The 17,838-nt window shown below is 49.6% G+C and overlaps 6 protein-coding genes and 2 non-coding genes across 8 annotated transcripts; all 8 read right to left on the bottom strand.

Annotated features, from left to right (window-relative positions):
• Positions 1–28: 28 nt before the first annotated feature.
• ASPBRDRAFT_t191 lies at positions 29–148 on the bottom strand. Its single transcript has one exon. It is a non-coding gene; the product is annotated as a tRNA-Ser (tRNA).
• Positions 149–1,022: 874 nt separating this feature from the next.
• ASPBRDRAFT_45379 (uncharacterized protein) lies at positions 1,023–1,820 on the bottom strand. The gene has a single exon (XM_067625386.1). The coding sequence runs from the start codon at positions 1,813–1,815 to the stop codon at positions 1,117–1,119; it is 699 nt and encodes a 232-aa protein (XP_067477273.1). The 5' UTR covers positions 1,816–1,820; the 3' UTR covers positions 1,023–1,116.
• A 664-nt stretch (positions 1,821–2,484) lies between these two features.
• ASPBRDRAFT_45378 (intradiol ring-cleavage dioxygenase) lies at positions 2,485–4,218 on the bottom strand. The gene is made up of 5 exons (XM_067625384.1): positions 3,678–4,218; positions 3,473–3,625; positions 3,281–3,423; positions 3,053–3,218; positions 2,485–3,001 (listed from the first exon to the last, which is right to left on the bottom strand). Exons 1-5 carry the CDS (start codon positions 3,913–3,915, stop codon positions 2,574–2,576), a joined length of 1,128 nt encoding a protein of 375 aa, XP_067477272.1. The 5' UTR covers positions 3,916–4,218; the 3' UTR covers positions 2,485–2,573.
• Positions 4,219–6,271: 2,053 nt separating this feature from the next.
• ASPBRDRAFT_t190 lies at positions 6,272–6,353 on the bottom strand. Its single transcript has one exon. It is a non-coding gene; the product is annotated as a tRNA-Ser (tRNA).
• Positions 6,354–6,664: 311 nt separating this feature from the next.
• ASPBRDRAFT_56768 (sugar porter family MFS transporter) lies at positions 6,665–8,617 on the bottom strand (the record flags this gene model as incomplete). The annotated part of the gene is made up of 6 exons (XM_067627621.1): positions 6,665–6,682; positions 6,828–7,106; positions 7,152–7,502; positions 7,551–7,602; positions 7,656–8,392; positions 8,450–8,617. The coding sequence occupies 6 exons, from the start codon at positions 8,615–8,617 to the stop codon at positions 6,665–6,667; spliced, it is 1,605 nt and encodes a 534-aa protein (XP_067477271.1).
• Positions 8,618–11,652: 3,035 nt separating this feature from the next.
• On the bottom strand, positions 11,653–12,696 carry ASPBRDRAFT_45369 (CVNH domain-containing protein). The gene is made up of 4 exons (XM_067625382.1): positions 12,656–12,696; positions 12,087–12,603; positions 11,799–11,980; positions 11,653–11,731 (listed from the first exon to the last, which is right to left on the bottom strand). Exons 2-4 carry the CDS (start codon positions 12,226–12,228, stop codon positions 11,723–11,725), a joined length of 333 nt encoding a protein of 110 aa, XP_067477270.1. The 5' UTR covers positions 12,229–12,603; positions 12,656–12,696; the 3' UTR covers positions 11,653–11,722.
• A 914-nt stretch (positions 12,697–13,610) lies between these two features.
• Positions 13,611–14,608, bottom strand: ASPBRDRAFT_129874 (SDR family NAD(P)-dependent oxidoreductase; the record flags this gene model as incomplete). Its single annotated transcript, XM_067618173.1, has 3 exons — positions 13,611–13,816; positions 13,864–14,478; positions 14,539–14,608. 3 exons carry the CDS (start codon positions 14,606–14,608, stop codon positions 13,611–13,613), a joined length of 891 nt encoding a protein of 296 aa, XP_067477269.1.
• Positions 14,609–15,692: 1,084 nt separating this feature from the next.
• On the bottom strand, positions 15,693–17,387 carry ASPBRDRAFT_197726 (putative extracellular exo-polygalacturonase; the record flags this gene model as incomplete). The annotated part of the gene is made up of 8 exons (XM_067621132.1): positions 15,693–15,740; positions 15,798–15,872; positions 15,930–16,031; positions 16,082–16,270; positions 16,323–16,483; positions 16,536–16,594; positions 16,649–17,015; positions 17,081–17,387. 8 exons carry the CDS (start codon positions 17,385–17,387, stop codon positions 15,693–15,695), a joined length of 1,308 nt encoding a protein of 435 aa, XP_067477268.1.
• Positions 17,388–17,838: the final 451 nt, after the last annotated feature.

Below are 17,838 nucleotides of genomic sequence, written 5' to 3'. Positions count from 1 at the left end.
GAGGGAGGGGGATGGGGAAAAAAGAAAACGACAAGGACGTGATTCGAACACGCGCACCCGAAGGTATAAGATATCGTCTGTGGAAATGGATTGAAACAATCCAAGCCAGATTCAAGTCTTACGTCTTAAACCACTCGACCACCTTGCCGTCATTCACTGCAGCTTAGTCCGAGTGAGAGTTTTGGTACTATATCTCGGGGTTCGTGATGTGGTGTATTAGTCAGCGAAGCGTTCAGTGCACAACAACTTAAACTAGATAACTATTGTCTAACTACAGTGTAGTTGCTATTGACCCTTTCCATTGAAAATAACAATGGAAAGAGAATAACAGATATAACGGGAATTATATCCTCATTATTTAATTTTTGAGACCTTTTGGGAAGGATGGTGGTTATTGCGGTCTATAGTCAATTAGCTTGACCAGCTTAGTTGTTATTCGGACAATGTCGGCTTATTATTTATTTGCATGAGTACTAGGCCAACAAGTTAAAATTTGATATATTACACGTGGAAGTCGGATGGTGTTCGATCGTATATAGATTATTGTTGGATTAATGGTTATTGAAATTATGCACTTAAGCTCAATGGTTGATACTAGGTGGGGGTGGCTTCTATCCTGTGTCACGGAGGCTTCACTTTATCCCTCCTCGGTACCTTATGTAGCTTGATAGTCAATAGAGAATATCGTTGCTAGCTGATGGTGGATTGCAATTGTCGGACGCCGTGCAGAGCTATGTGACTACTTATTTCCGCCATCGGCCATATGGTAGTAGATGCTGTTTGGCGTTCAGTGTTAAGCGTCATTTTTTTATGCGTAGTAGTACGGTTAGGCATGTGCTGTTGATATATCTGGTTTCTGATACAGGCCTGGAGTGGTAGTTGCCAGTGTTAGGACCAGGAGCCTTAGGCGATCGATACTAACTACTACATGCGCTGAATCAACTCACGGTGTCATAAGTGTTAGCCGCAGCCTTATGGCTATATGAAATAACCAGATAGAAATGTATCATCAATTTCAGGCACGATATTCAGAAAATAACCTCGAGCATAGCCTTAGCTGTGTCCGTTCACTTCACCCCCAGCACCACCCCATCAGTCCACATCCACCTAGTGCCATCAACAGAATTCCATATACTCCCCTAGCTGTTCAACATCAAGCACCCAATCCTTCTCCTGAGGCTTCTCTGGGTCCGGATCCCGCAAGAAAAGCTCCTGAAAAGTCATCACAAAAGGAGGATTCAGCGCAGCCAACCCATTCTCCGTCTTCCTCACCACCACCCGCTGATCCATCTTTGGACCCTCATCTCCCGTCACCCACTTCTCAATCCCCATTTCGTTCTCCCCGATATCCATCAACACCACTGTCTTCACATCTCCCTTACTCCACTCAATCCACAACTTCGCCTCCCTTCTCAGATACTCCAACCCTTCCGGCCACCCAACATGCAGCACCATATGAGGCCATTTTCGACCCTGTCCCGGAGGCAAGTTACGCGGATACCAACTCAAGTCTGGTTCCTTCACTACATCTCCTTCGGCCACTGTTGCCGCGCCACAAGGAACGATCCCACGGCGTAAGCCCGTGGCATACCTATATCCTGATAGTGAGGTTTCGAACAACCCCTTGGCAAATTCCAGCCGTCGAGATCCGCCTTTCATGATCAGGGTGCGGGAGGAGTAATCGTAGGTGATTCGGGCTTTGGTCTGGACGAATCGGTCTAGCTCCAGGGACTGGGTGATGAGAGTGTGAGGGACATTGGTGAAGTGGAGGTAAGGTGTTTTATTGGGGTCGGTGTCATAGTAGAGGCGGCGCATGCGAGTTGGGCTGGTGTAGGGGTAGGTGACGCAGAGGGAGCTGGGAGGGATGTTTGGGAAATTCCCCGGGACGGGAGTCGGGGTGGAAGACATTTTGGATTGTTGTATGTTAGACGAAGAGTGTATGTGGGTATGTAAAATGAGGGCCTGCGTTGTGTGATCAATGTTAGCAGGTCGGCTGCTGGCTGCCGGCTGGTGTTATAGTTCACTGGTAGTGTCAATGGTAGGTCATAGGTGGAGGGAACTTCCGGTGGAAGGTTGGGGATTTCCAATACCCAACATGTTGATTTCCTTGTCTATAGAGGTGAATCGGACTAACCTAATCGACTTCAAATGTTCCACTGAGGCACTAGCGGAGGAAGCGTTCGGTGCAGAGGATGATTCCTGGGAGTATCAGCCAAGAGACATGATGCCAAAAATATATGAACGAGGAGTACGATTCCAGTCGCTTAGAAAGACAAATTGGCAAAAAGGAGGTGAAGGGGAACATCCGAAGAAGCAAGGAAATCAGGTGACTGGCATCTTTCTATGACAGGCAGCGACGAGTGGAAGCCTGTGAAAGATAAAAATACTTCACTGTGTCTAACAACTAGCCTCGTAGTGAAGCATATCAGCGCATTAGGAAGGCCTGCTAATCTTCTATTGGATCTCCAGAAGCACAATATTGTAACGAGCGACTAAGTTAAATAATATTTCCTCGCTATCCTACATCTGCGACAAGCCCAAATACAGACAAACACCTCACAATAATCTCAAACTTAAGCAGAAGCACTGGGGGCGGCGCTGCCACTAGGGGGAGAGCCACCGCCACCACCCATACCAGAGCTAGAGGAATCGTTCTCGACGCCACCATCAGCAGTGTACTCCGCAGCAGGGGTAATCTCGCTATCCTCAGAGACATCTACACCCAGGGAAATCCATCCAAAGACACCATCGCTCACATCGTCACCGAGGAGGACGTACTCGACGAAGGGGTCAATGGTGTCGGCCTCCTCGGAAAGGATGCTGTCATCAGCGTTCTCGGTGAGCTCCTGGGTGTTGGTGCTGTAGGGGCTGGTGGCCTCGACCTTGGTGATCAGGTCCTGGTCGAAGAACAGCTGGCCGACGTAGTTGGCGTGGGAGGTGTAGAGGCCGGAGATGGTGTTGTTGGGGAGAACGGTAGTCTCGTTGGGGGAGTGGGAGAGGACTATTGTAGAGTTAGTATCAGGGGAGTTATTTAGGAAGGTATGAGACGTACCGTGGATATGGGTCGCACGGCTGGTGTAGTGTCCAGGGAAGATGGAGGTGAACTGCACGACACCGTCGGAGTCGGTCTGCTGGATACCACGGAGGAAGGTGGCGTCCAAGTTGGAGGTATCGCTGGAGTCGCCGTTGCCGGAGGCAGTCACGCCAGAGTAGACACCCTATACATATCATTAGTATGTCCGCGACGCAGAATTGATTACGTATTGGCAAGATAACGTACAGTAGCGTTGCAGTGCCAGATGTCAATGTAGATCTCCGGGACGGGCTCGCAGGTGCTGGTGTCAATGAGCTGGATGTCCAGGTAGAGGGGCACACCCTCCTGGGTCTCGCTGATGTCGTTGCGGATGAGCTCGCCAGTCACATCTAGTCTAGTTAGCTACATGAGTCCTCATGGAGGAAAGCATAGTCATACAGTAAGGACCCTGGGTGACATCCGGGCCGAGAACGCAGGTGGCGTTGGAGGCAAAGAGGACACTGGGGTCAGTCTCGAGGTCCACGTTCAGAGACGAGTGGTGGGTGGTGTTAAGGATGGTGTCGAGGTCGCGAGCCTTGAGAAGGGGAGCGTCTATCCTTGATTAGTCTGGGCCAATTTCCAGCGGTAGAGTGAAAAACCATACGGGTCTGCAGGCCCCTCTTCCGACGAAGGGCATTCACAGCGTTCTCGCGACGAGCAATGCTCTGCCTCTCAAGGCCGCGGGCCTTCAGCTTCGCAGAGCAGTCACTCAGACCGCGAGGAGCACGCTTCATGAAGGCAGCGCGCTCAGCAGCTTCGGCACGGATATCGTGGCCGGGGTGAGCGGAGACGACGCTGGCAAGGCCAGCCAGGCCGGTAAGGAGCGTGTTCAAGTGAACCATATTGATAGATATCAACTGGAAAGGAAGGTAGACAGAGAATGAAGGTAGATGATGAGCGCTGGTGAGGATGTTGTTGGATGCTAATGAAATCTATCCTCCGGGGACAGGTCGCTTTATATCTTTTTCCTACAACCCTTCATGTCCATCAGGGTGATGCTATCCAGCTGACGCAACCCAGGGACCAGGCTGCCAAATGAAACGCCCGCAATTGTTCAGCTGTCGCCAAGGGCTTGGAAGGCTTCGAATTGCTTCATCGTGCTGGGGCCAGACCTTTGATAGGTAGGGCACGATCCCCCATGACGACGCGGCCCGACATCCACTTGTGGAGAAGGGGTTGCTGAATTATGGCTAAGTTGCGACAGGCTCATGCATAAATGGGCGTCTTTTCAGGTCCGCAGCGTTTTCGGTTTAGCCCAGGGTAGTCCAGGGTTACTCATCTCGATAATTGGAACCTGTATGGGTCTTGAGAAGCTTCTAGCTTCACTAGCTCGATATTCTCCAGCCAGAAATGGTAGCCATGGAATTTGGAATCAAGTCCCCAGAGTATCTCATACCTATCGAGCAAAAGCAAGCCAGCCCGTAATCCCAGCGCATCCCTCAGCCCAGTCAGTTGATGTTTTCTTTGAAGAGAGAACTGACGGATACCTCGGCCAGTCGTCAATCAACAGCAAGGTATGCTCCAACAGGATCTAACTCCAACACCTTCGCTACCGAGCCACGATCCAGGTTGATCGTCGTCTCCACCAAGTGGATGTGCCGCTTAATCATCCAGTTTGAGGAGGCTTGGCACCACCACGGCAATTGTATGTCCGGAGATTCCGACGTTCGCAATCCTACTATTCAATCTCCTCTCTGGCAAAGACTGTCCACGGGGTACTAACGATTCATATGCCGCTGGGACTTGGCAATCAGGAGCGAACAAGGCGTTTGTCGACACACATGCAGTTTCACGGGCCGAGGACCTCAGAACGGCTGTTATTGGCCGATTGGATTCCTATCGGGCCATTCCATGCATCGGTTACGCCAAATATCCGTGATCTGAATGGAGAGTCTCCGGAGGACTGTGGCGCGGATTGACAGGCCCGAGGTTGAACCGTTCGAAGGATAATCGCCCTTCCACAAGCAAAGCAGGCGGCCGTGCGTCGAGATGTAAATCAACGGGATAGTATACGCGGACGAAAGGCCATGCCCTATCAGGTAAACCCAAAATTAGCACCTCTCCAGCACAGAGCCATGCGAGCAGCCAGCGTAGCTATGAACGTCGTCATCCAGCACAGTACCCTTATCACGGCCTCCCTTCTCCAATGCGTTAAGGGCACAAATTGGGGACAGCCAATGCAGGACAGCACGTAATCAGTTTGACCCGCTCAGTCGACTAGGTAAACTAGCCGCCTAGGGGCCCAGGACCCTCCCATCGAAGGGGGAAGAAGAGACAGGGATGCAAGAGGGAATGAAAAAGAGAAGACCCCCAATAACCAGGGACAAACACCCTGTCACACAAGTGGGTGGCTTTGCAAGGCCGTGGGGGGGACGTCACGCACATCCACAGCATCAAGAATAGGCTCATCACACGCAAACAGCCGGCGGCTTGGCAAGCAGACACACTGAGTAAACAGTGCGAGATGATTCGTGGACGCGAGCAAATGCGTTGCGAAGCATTGCAACGGGCGGAGGGAAAGTGAGAGATGATCGGCAGCGGGTGTACGTAGGCTCTCCGCCGCGGCGTGCCTTGGCAGAGCGGAACCTTGCCTGATCCAATTCGGCACGGCGGATGGAAGTCTACTCTGTACTCTGTAGACTGCTATGGATGGATAATTTGACCCTTGTTGCTATTAAGTAAGTGTCTTCCACTCTAACGAACGTTGGTTATAGATGGAGTGAATGTGCCCATTTCTAGTACCTTACCTGTTAAGCTTTCTCCGAACATGAGACTCCACATCAATAAGAATATACTCCTGCGTAGAGCATAAGCATTGGATTAAGACTTCGCTTCGGATCCCACCGGCAAAACCTCCCGATCTAAACTATTCACAGGGAGATGACGATGCATCGAATCCACTAGGTGTACTGTGTAGGCGGTTGGGTCGCTATTTACAAGCAGAGCCAATGGTGGAATCGATTCTTCAATGCATGGACTGCCCTAGTGAATTGTGTCTGCCTGCTCTAGTCTGTTACTATACAAGATCGGCATTCAACCAGTGCCTGTCTTAGATGGATAAACAGTTTCTATGAAGTGGAACAAGTTACTAGAGGTGGAGCGATTGATAAGAACAGCAAAAGCTCCAAACTTAAAATTCCTCGATTGCAAAAATCATGCGGGTAGTACCACCAATAATAAATTGGGTGGGACAAAAAACGACAACAGACGGGTTCGAACCGCCGCCTCCGAAGAGAATAGATTTCAAGTCTATCGCCTTAGACCACTCGGCCATGTTGTCTTAGTAATTTCTTCTGCTTAATGGGCTATAAGGGCGCTCGAGTGTCACCATCACAAAATCAGGGACACAACAACCCCCCACTTTTAGTCGCACCGACCAATTCTTTTTTTACTGCGACATGCCTATGGCCGGGCAAAATTTGTGGATTCCACACTGCAGGGCTTCCAATATCTTCCCTTGCTCTTAGCAAGCTGTTGGAAGACTCTCCGACCTTTTTGGTTTTACCCAGACGGTATAAGGTACATCCTACCATCGGAACTGGACGAGAAGACATCAAGGGATAAGTCTCATGGATACGGAAAATAGTGGTATCATGCGTCATTACTTGGCTATCACTCACGTAAAGCAAACAGAAATAAACAGGCTAGATTAATCATAATACGTTGTAACCGAGCATACCCTCATGTATGCAGACCCACCAACTCGTCGTCAGCTGCAAACTACTGTCGAAACTGAGATCCCGTCCCCTCACACCTCCTGGTGAACCGCCGTAGCCTTTTCGGCCACAGCATTCGCAGTAAGACCCATCTCAGCCGTGAAGGTGCCATGCGGAGTCCACTTGGCTGAGGTGCGAGGCGTGGTCTCTTCCATCATCTTGTCCACCTGCTCAAGAGTGAGACCCTTGGTCTCCGGGATCAGGAAGTACGTGTAGACAAAGGCGCAGGCACACAGCGAGCCCCAGATGAAGAACACCTTGGCCTTCAAATCACCCTTATCCTTGTCGACCATGTAGGGGGTGATGACGGCGATAATCTGACTGGTCAGCGAGTTTCATCATCAGGGGAGCAATCGACTTACGCAATTCCACAGCCAGTTCGATGCCGTCGACAGAGCCACACCACGCGACCGAATAGGCAGGGGGAAGATTTCGCCAATCACAACCCATGCGCCCGGGCCCCACGTGCTAGCGAAGAAGAAGATGTAAATGCAGATGAAGGAAATCTCTGCGCTGACCGCGTGCTTGTTGCCGCCGTCCACAGTGCCGATGATGGCGACAATGAACTGGCAGATAACCATACCAAGTGCTCCCCACAGAAGAAGGGAGCGACGGCCAAACTTCTCGATTGTGTAGAAGGAGACGGGGGTCGAGCAGACGTTGACGATGGTGGTAATCATACTAATGAGGAAGGGGTCATCGATGGTTCCCAGCTAGACTTTGTCAGCGCATTATCTTCGGCACAGATCCAGACTACTCACCGACTGGAAGAAGGTCGTTCCAAAGTAGAAGACAAAGTTGACACCGGTCCACCTGAAGCACGGTCAGTATTGCTCTCCTTTCCCTGCGTGTAGCATGAGACTTACTGTTGCATCATCTGCAGGGAAGTACCCAGGACAGTCCGACGGAGGTTGCTGTTGGGTGAGAACAGACTACCGCGGAAGCAATTCATCCAGCTGACGAAATATCCACCTTCCGGAATGACCTGCATCTCGTATTCATGGTTTGCCACAATCTCAGCCAGCTCATCCTTGATGTAGTCCGAGTCCTGGGGTTGACCACGAACCCGGGCAAGGACCTCAGCAGCCTTGGCCAGGTTGCCCTTTCGAACAAAGTAACGAGGGGACTCTGGCAGGCAGAGCAGACCAACTCCCAGGATGAGAGCCCAGGCCATCTGGAGGCCGATTGGGATACGGTAGGAGCCCGAGTCGAGACGGTTCTCAGTACCGTAGTCAACACATGAGGCCAACATGAGCCCAATGGTGATACAGAACTGATAGCCTGAGACAATAGCACCGCGGACCTTGCGGGGTGCAATCTCAGACATGTACAGGATGATAATGGCGGAGACAAAGCCCACACCAAATCCCGCGATCAGACGTCCGGCAACAAGCAGACCTAACGAGCTCGAAGCGGTCTGCAGGATAACACCAACGATGAAGACAACACAGCCACTGACAATGGTCGTGCGACGACCAAACCAGTCTGCCAAGTCACCAGCAATGAGGGCACCGAAGAAGGTTCCAGCCGAGAGGATCGATGTGATCAATGACTTTTTCCAGGACGGGAGGACGAAGGAATCGCTAGGAACAGTGTTGTAGTCCTATCTCTAGGTCAGTCCCTCACGAAGCTTATCAGTTTATGCAATGACGTTACGTACCAAGCCCTCAAACTCCTCGATGAAATATCTCATTCCCATGACACCGCTGATATAACCGGAGTCATAACCGAAGAAGATACCACCAAAAGCCGCAAAGGCACACATCAAGTAGGTCTTGACGGTGACCGGGGCCTCGACGCGCGAGGCGTCAACGAAGCCATCAGCCATAGCTACTGAAGGTTAAACTGTGTGATAGTCCGCACAGTGAAAGAAACAGACAAGAGGAAGGGTGTGCAGGAGCCGTTATGGCAGCAATGAGGAAAAGAAGTCGTAGCGTTCACTCGAAGACCAGGGGAAGTGAGGAAAGGTGACAGATAAAAGAGGAGGAGGGAAGTGCCGAGAAACGAGAAAGAACCAGATCAGGGGTATTGGGCGGTTTTATAATCCTGTGCGAGGGCCCGAGTTGCATCATGGTCAGCTCACTGCTGGACTCGCGACTTCCCGTTGAGAATCGGGCCAGCATCGGTTCCGGGGAATGGCCCACGGGGTTCCCCAGCTTTGGCCACAATGCCGTCCTTCCAGTTTGGCCACCCCGGCCGTGACTCGCTGGGCTGTATGACCGCCAGTGCTGTGGAGCGTTATTTACTGCAGTTTACCGATGGCCATGTACAGGGCCCAGAATCTGAAATTACCACCAGGCTTGATTAGGATGGCTGGAATTGAGGTGAAATCCTCTCTTCCTGCCTGCATGGCCAATCATCAGGCTGAGGTAATTTCCTGGAGAGTTAAGTTTTTTACTAACAGGGGAAAGTTCTGTACGACCCCAGACCTGGTTTCCCCAGGTTGACCGTAATGAATGTACCCACCGGGGGGCAACGGTTTACGGGGAGGTCCAGATCCAGGCCAGTGCGAGTCACTGCTACTATACTAGATATCTACTAGGAATAGTAAGTCTGCAAGTAGACTACCTACTTTAGTACGACTTTGTTGACAGGATTTAGTTGCCAACAGCCAAACAGAAACTCGGTCCAGGCCGGCAACCCCCGTCTGGTTCTGGCAGACAGTTGACCCTTCCCTCTGATTGGCAGGGTTTCACAGGGGCCGGAAAATTGAGCCTACCACGTGCTGCGTTGGGGCAGGATTCCCCACAATTAGGTGTCAGTCTAGCCGGATCGGCTTAGTGGCTGTCATTTTGGGTTTCCGATCACGAGACGAGTTTCTTGGACCCTGAGTACCATTCACAGCAGACAGCGGAGGACAAGGACAGTCAAAGCAATCGGGTATCGAGGTAACCTAGCAAGCATCTTTCTTCTGATCCTGGCATGTCACCCTCATTGTTCTCGCCTCCCCCAAGTCTACCATTCCCAGGGGAATCAGCTCCTATGCTAAGCTCCAATGTAACCTTTCCGATGATGGCCCGTAACCGGAGCTAATCACGAGCCTTTTTCTCCCCAGAACACCTGGTAGCGAGCACAGACGGCCCCGACGCCACAACAACTATCGAAGGTTGCCCAGCCCGCTGAGTCGGAAGGTAACTGGTCTCTGTGCCCGGATCCAGGTCTTGGTCCGAAGTGGCTCTCCGTCCGCAGGGATTCTTTGTTGGGTCTGCCAGACGAGGGAGCAACCTCGGACCTGACCGAAAGACTTGGAGCTTCACACGTGGTTTATTTTCTTTTTTTCTTTTCTTTTTCTGCTCCATCAATGGCCTGCACCGGGTGACTTCCCCCCCTCCAATGAGTATAGACCACCCTCGATTCTCTCGGACTAAGCGTAGAATATTATGTCGCCTTCAGAAATCAGCGTGTCATGCCAAGAGGCTTGGCGACCACGACGTCTCGTCCCGCCAGTGCATGCGCCATCCAGGAAAAAAAATTCAACTTTAGCCGAGGGTCTGTCAAATACGAGATGCAATTTAGTATAGCTCGTGGTGCTATCCGCATGAGTTGGTTCGTTTCAAGAAAAGGGAGGGGGCAAATAGATACAATAGCATAGTGACCGTAGAAATTGCCTCAAATATTACTACCTACCATGGATCAGTGACCCGGTGAGTAGTTCTAATTCCCTAGAATATTAAACACACAGAGACAGACCTCCTATCTGCCACGAATGATGAACGCGAATGTCTGTAGTGACACTGCAGGGGTCTGCCATGTCTGGTGTTACAGGTTACTGGACGGAACCCGGTCATGTGAGGTGGTATCCGTGAGATCTGTCGATTTTCCTTTTTCTTTTTTTTGGGGGGGGGTGATGAAGTCGATGCATCCTAATAACTTAGGTGCTTAGATTCTGGGATACCGTATGATCGGTAGTGATAGTGATAGCCTCGTGGTGATTTGCGGCAGTAGCATGTCTATTAACCCACCGTAGAAATATTTAATCGATCACTCCACCGTCAAACAGAGACTACTTAACTACCAATATTCATCCTTCAGCATCTTCATCATCATCATAATCTTCTTCTTCTTTTTAAAGACTGACCCCCTATTCCACAATCGAAGAAGTTAACACTAAATGAATGCGGGGTAGTAACTGAAGTAGTAAGGCATCTCACATTCCGCATCCCACATGGCCCCCTTCCCTCCCTCCGCGTGGTCAGGCAGCCCTCCAACAACCAACCAACCTAATGACTGACTAGGTAGAATGTGGGGTACTCTTAAATCCAGCCAAGCTTTGCAAACAACAACACTACTACTTAATAATCATCATCCATGACCTCAAACTAGTTACAACTAACTAGTGAACAATACACTCAGCCCTGATACCCATCATATCAAAGCACATTTACACCATCTACTAAGCTTAAACTAAGCATAAGCATAAGCATTACTCAACTTCCTTCCTTCCATCGCGATAAGCAAGAATCTCACCCCACCCATCACGTAAGAAGGCGTCGGTCAGTAGCACAATCACCGCAGGCAGGCTGTAAATATATCATCAGCTCACGACTGACTGACTGACTTACGTACGCTCGCTGTAAGCACTGCCCATGAAGATAGAAGATAACCAACCAGGATAGCACATCATATGCATGTTGTATGTGGCAATGGCTGCAACTTTCCCGAAGGGGGAAATAGTAGTGCCCTGCCCTGCCCCTCTTCGGGTATATTTACATATAGACATCTCTACGCTAGTTACCAGTCCTGTAAGAGTGGGTTGACTTATCATCCGAACACTACTATGTGCTATGAATATTTGTCTCTCGAGATAAACTGAACTGATAATGATTCGCTATGCAAATTCTCCAATCATACACAATAACTCATCCCTTCCTTTGTTTGGTGGTTATCTCCTCTCTCACTTCCCAATTTCCAATCCTTGTTGGGTTGAGAATACTCAAGGTCCCTATGATAAACCCCACACGTCAGTCCAGTTCCCACCCAAATCAATGTAGAGAAAGGGAGAAGTATACCTTGAACACCAACTCTCCATTCTCATTGGCAATCTTATCCGCAAGGTAAAGTCCCTGCAACTCTCTGTATCCGCCATCCCGCTTCCTCAAGTGCGCCGTCAACTTGGGGCCGCGTTCGGTGGGGACAATCTGGATGTCATGGGCGGATTCGGTGAAGTTGGAGCCGCCCCAGATGAACCAGCCTAGATGCAGAATAACAGTCAGCATCCGATATAAATTGTGTATGTATCCACTTGTCTTGACACAGAAAAGGAAGAAAGAAAAGAAACTGGGACAAGGGGGCTATACCATCCGTGTTTCCAATATGTCTATCGAGACGGATCTTGCGAGCCACGTATTCACCGTTGGCACGACGGACTTCGGCGTGCAGGAAAGTAGCGCCGGGCTCGTGGATGAGGTGGATGTTCTGGCAGCTGTTGTGGAAGGACATTTTGGTGGTATTCTCCCTGTTTGTTGGTGGGAAGAAAAAGGGGTAAGTAGTAAAGTGGGGTGATGAGACTTGAAGTGTGTGAGAGAAGGGAGAGAAGAGGTTGAGTTAGAAAGTGAAAGAAGGATGGAGCAACTGGGTCAAGAGGAAGGTTTATATAACTGGAAGATCGCAAAGCATTGCTGCCCTACTAGCTAATCTAGCTAGCTAATCAACTAACCTCTTGGATGGAAGAGACCCTGAGACGGGGCAGGCTGCTGCAGGGTGACTTCACCAGCAAGTAGCTTGAGTGGGTCGATTCTTTAAGGAAAAAAGAGGGGTGGTGGGGCTTCGCGACTCACAGTAGGCAACATTTCATTTATGAGTTACTGGAAGGTTCTGCTGTGGTTAATATTTTGGGAGAGAAATAAGATGCATATATCTCTATTACCTCTAACATAGATGATATCTATTTTGATAATGTAGTGGAATGGTTCGGGTCTGCCCGAGTGCAGTACCGTTGGACTGACTGGGAAGGATCGGGCTGGGAGAGAGAATGGAGAGATGGGAATGATCCGCACAGGGATCGAGTGGGCCGGGCAAGACGGGCAAGACGGGCGCGTGACTTTCAATAGTCGAACATAACAGTATTAAGTTAATAACTATCTAATCTTCAGTTAGTTGTCCCAAGATTGGGGAATTATTGTAGTCAATGAGGATACTCACTGGTTAGCAGAGGATTCATTATGAAAGTGACTGTTCCTTCTACTTCTGCCTGAGGCAACAAGACGATACCAGTCACATCATCGGTTCCAACTGAAACCGCAGTGGAGGCTCCAGCCACATTCTATAAATATAGAATGAACAGCCACAATCGTTTGTAGATTTGCATCGCCACATCCCCACTCCAGCTCCTGAGAGGCAAATGCTGATTTACATACGTAGTACGGTGTAAGGCTTGGTGCGACTATCAACCTTGGCATCCATGGTGATCCAGTTGCCGCTGGTGGTACACTCGGATGGGTGCTCCTAATTAGGCATACTGGAGACTGTAGTATTACTACTACTTGTAGTACATTGGTGCCGTGTAATATATAATCATATTGCCCGAGCTTGATACCCTGCAAAGACTGCAGGATGATGATGTCCATTGTGCGACTGCAGTATCACATTTACTCATAACTTGTGAAGCACAGCGTGATGAGCTGAATTCACTGTGGCAGTGTTCGATCGCTGAGTGGTTTTGGAGTAGATGAATTGGATTGATTAGACTAACGATCTAGATTAAGAAGAAATAGTATATATATAAACCCCGGTCCCCAACCTGGCTATGCAAATCACCATATCATGTGGCCATTACAGCTGACCCAGAACGAAACACCATAACTTCACTGAAAAAATGAAACTCAACTGCTGCACCCTGCCATCCCCCCATCAATTAGATGCAAATCTCCATTAACGTACCCGCCAGCCTTGCTGGCCAGGTACAGAATAGTCCCAGCAATCTCATCGCGTCTCCCCGCTCGTTGCAGCGGAATGAACTCTCGGTCAAACGCTCCTTCGATCGTGATCTCTTCCTTGGCCGGGCTTCCACACAGGTTACTCGGGAACACTGGTCCAGTCAGCATGCAATCCCGAATTGCAGATGAAAATACTTACGACCGGGAGAAATGGTATTTGCTCGAATTCCATGCGGAATCAAAAATGTCATCATCTTTCTCATCAACATCACCACAGCCGCCTTGCTCATCCCGTAGGCACAACCTCCAGTTACCCTCCGGTTATGCGCCGCCACACTGCTCACCGCGATCACCTGGCTCTTCTGGAACACATTTCCTTGCTTGTTGCCCTTATCCAGTAATGACACAAAAGCCGCAATGGTATAGAATACCCCTGTCGTATTCACTCGGAATGTGTCCAGAAATTCGTCGACCGGTGTGCCCATGAGGAATGATTCCAGCTCGCTCGGGGTCGCATTCTCCTCTAATGAGCGCCCGACTTTTACGCTCCCAGGCCCGTCGCTGATGGTCTCGGGGGTATCCAGATAGACCATTCCGGCATTTGCGACGAGCAGGTTGATGTATCCAGTTTCAGAGTGAATTTGGTCTGCGGCGGCGGCGAGAGAGGCCTTTGATCCTACATCAGCGACGATGGGGATGATGATCCCAGGGTACATGTCGGCGGTGTCTTCGAGGGTCTCTTTCCGGCGGCCCAGGATGTAGACTCTGGTGGCACCATTACTAGCGAGGGCAAGAGCCATTGTCTTGCCCAGACCTGCAACAGTAATATCGTCAGCTTGTGATTGAAGAAAACCAGAGGTACCGCAATACATACCTGAGCTCCCGCCGGTAATAACAGCAACTAGGCCGCGCACATTGAAGAGGTCTTTGATATCGTATGGCATATTGATGAATTAATTTGCCTGAAGGACTTTGGTGATGTGAAAGAACGATCAGAATTTTAATCCATGATCCCGGTTATAAACCCACTGGTAGGTGATACGTCCATTGACACAGTCAAGTCGGTCGGTATGTCGATCACGATTGGATGTGTCACAATGACAGACAACTCCCAACACGCTGTACATGTACGTTAACTGTCCCATGGGAACTGGTACACTGGCATCTGGCTATGTCATATTTTCCAGATAAAGCCAATGGCAGGTATGTTGGGTTTGGAAACAACTCATAAAGAAGGTTTCTTACCGCACCTAAACAGTGGCCATACAACAAAAATCAAGCCATCTTGACCTTAACCCCGTTAAACTGCCCAAGCTACCATACTTCGGGCATCTCTCGGGGAAGCTGAGTAACAGACTCACTGGGGCATGCCTGGTCTATCATCTTTCCCAACCCTGCAGGAGCTGCATGACGCACCAGTAATGAATACCGATTATTGCCACTTGGTCCCAGAGTATAGGTGTGGACAAACTTGTCCGCTGCCCATCTATGTAGTCCGCTGGTTCGAAGGAGGTCACGATCATCAGCCGAGACTTCATGTGAGAGTTTTGGGATTCTCGCTGCAAGGCTTAAGACTATTTAGCATTGAAATATGGTTCACAACTTACATTTTCGCGGCTCTAGTATGGTCTATACGACCTCATCGGTGCGCTCTAGATCCTACTACACTTGGTAGGTGGTTAATCTGCTTGCTTGCTTGTAAAGTAAACAGCAGGTGATTGCACAGAGATGTAGTATCACGAACAGTTGATACAATGCCATCCAGGAGACTGCAAGTACGGCAATGATCTTTCCCTCGGCATGTGACGTATCGCGCGCAAAAAGCAGAAGGAGCGTTTACGAACCATGATCAGAGTTTGAACCAAAAGTTCCTCGTCGCCTGACCTCCCCCAAGGCTAGCCTAAGCATTCGGTCACGTATATACATAGCTGATCCATAATATGATATATACACGCTTCTTCATCGTCTAAGTAAGGAATGAATTCCAATGTGTGCATAAGAAGGGTTGATCTATAACAGCATTCTAACTCAAGCAGAAGTGGCGGTACAGTTAACGCTCAGAAGACTCTCATCGACCTGGAGAACATTAGCTACTATTATGGATCTTTACCTGACCTTGAACTAGAGACTCACATTATCACAAACAAAGTCGTTGGTTCCATCCGGGCTTGTCACATTGATATTGGATGTATAGATGTCCGAGCAAGTCTATTAACGTCAGCCTTTCACTCACCACACCAAATGCTTTTCTACAAGGACACTTACATCAGGACTTGAACAGACAATTGTCCCAACATAGGGATCTTCGGATCCCGACGTCGTTCCGCGGAAGTTCTTGATGTGGACGTCTGAAATGGTGAGAGAGCTCTATCTGCTTGTTAGAAATACTTCGAGGAACGGTTGAAGGGTCTACTAACCGGGTACTCGTTGCACAAGGTAGTATTCTTCTGCCCATAGCACTGCGTGATTTCAATAGCCCAGTCTACATTATCAATGAGTGCGGTGTCGTAGGTGATGTTCTTGACACTGCCCGAGCCACCGCCACCTTGGAGATCGGCAGATAGTGCAGAGGGAGTACCAGGCCAAACCTTGATACGGGCCATGTCCTGCGAATCCCTCTTAGTAGAAGTCATGATTTCTTGGTAGAGTTAGACCTACCGAAGCGTTGAACATAGAGATGTTGTACACATAAACATTCTCAACGATGTCAACCTCGTCCTTGTATTGGCCGAGAGAACCAACAGAAATGCCGTGGGAGCCATTGCAGTGAAGGTTCTGAACGAGAATATTGGTGCTGTTCGGTTTGAAGGAGACGCAGTCTTTGTAGGTTAGAATCGTTGGAACATGACGCTACTTCCAGAATACACTTACCGTCACCGTTGTTGATAACCGAGTTCTGGATGACGATATTGTTCGAGCGATAGGTATCCCTGCGGATGAATATTAGTATGTCACTCTTACCAAAGGATATATAGAAAACGCACCATCCATCCGTGTTCTTCGCCTCATTATCGCTCGTACTATAACCCGAGATGTCAATCCCATCAAAGAGCACATTCGACGAATTAGCCACAAAGTGGTAGTACTGTGGCGAGTACCGCAACTTCAGCGGACCGATTGTGCCACCATTCAGACCGATGATGCCCATCAAGACAGGCCGCAAAATGAGATCATCTTCCGCATACAGATCATACCAGACCTGTCCGTTGCCATTGATGGTACCACCACCGTACATATTCACATCTTCGCCACCGAGCTGGAAAAAAGTCGTAGCGTTCTGAAATCCTTGTTTGAAGGAGTTGGCTTGCCAATAGTCTGTATCGTTGGTGAATAAGATCGTTCCGAGGACCTCTGTTGAATCATGGATGGTTAGTCAAGGGTCAACTTGATGATCAATGGGTATGCAGAATGAGTACCTAGGTCAATGTTCTTCAGGAATGTCATATTCAACGCCGTCCCAATAATGTACTCCTTATCCTCGTCGAAAACAACCTTTCCACCATGGTTACATTGGTTCAATGCGGAAAGAATGTAATCAGAGTCATCAGTGCCATCTCCATGGCTGCGGACATGGCAGGTCTTCTCCCTGCTCTGACTTGTAGGTAGGGGCTTAAAAGGCTTTTTTGGACTGCAAGCAGCTTCTCTGGACCGGGAGAAGGCTTCTGCTGTAGCTCCCAGCGCAAGAAGCCCCAGTGTGTGAGAGAGAACGTGCGTGAGTCTCATTGTGTGAGATTGGCAGGAGACAAGTCCGGATTCACGGGCAGAGCTTGAACAGAGCCAATGCAAAGCAATCACGATGGCCCCTGGCATTTATAGCCATTGCATCGAGTAGGTAATATTTCCCCGCAGTCTTGCCCACACTGACCACCCCATCCATGTCTCCGAGCTGGGGAGTTCGCTCGACTCCATATCCGGGGAAACGAAATGGACCAAACGGAGTGAGCAAACCACGACTGTGGAGCTATGCTAAGCTTGTGGCTTGCTCCTGTAATCAACAGGGGCACTGGGAGACAATTAGCTGCTGGGGAATGTGGTGGTGGGGGATTGCGTGGAGGAGCGACAGCAGACGATGTGATAGGAGGGGTTGTCGGAGATGATTATCCGATTGGGGGAAAAACGTGTGTCTGGGGAATTGGCAGGGAACTTACCCCAGCAATCTTCTGCACCATTACTT

This window comes from Aspergillus brasiliensis, assembly GCF_001889945.1.
Source record: "Aspergillus brasiliensis CBS 101740 unplaced genomic scaffold ASPBRscaffold_9, whole genome shotgun sequence".
Classification (NCBI taxonomy): Eukaryota; Fungi; Ascomycota; class Eurotiomycetes; order Eurotiales; family Aspergillaceae; genus Aspergillus; species Aspergillus brasiliensis.
Note: the sequence above shows the minus strand (reverse complement) of the source record. Positions and strands in the feature narration are given on the sequence as shown.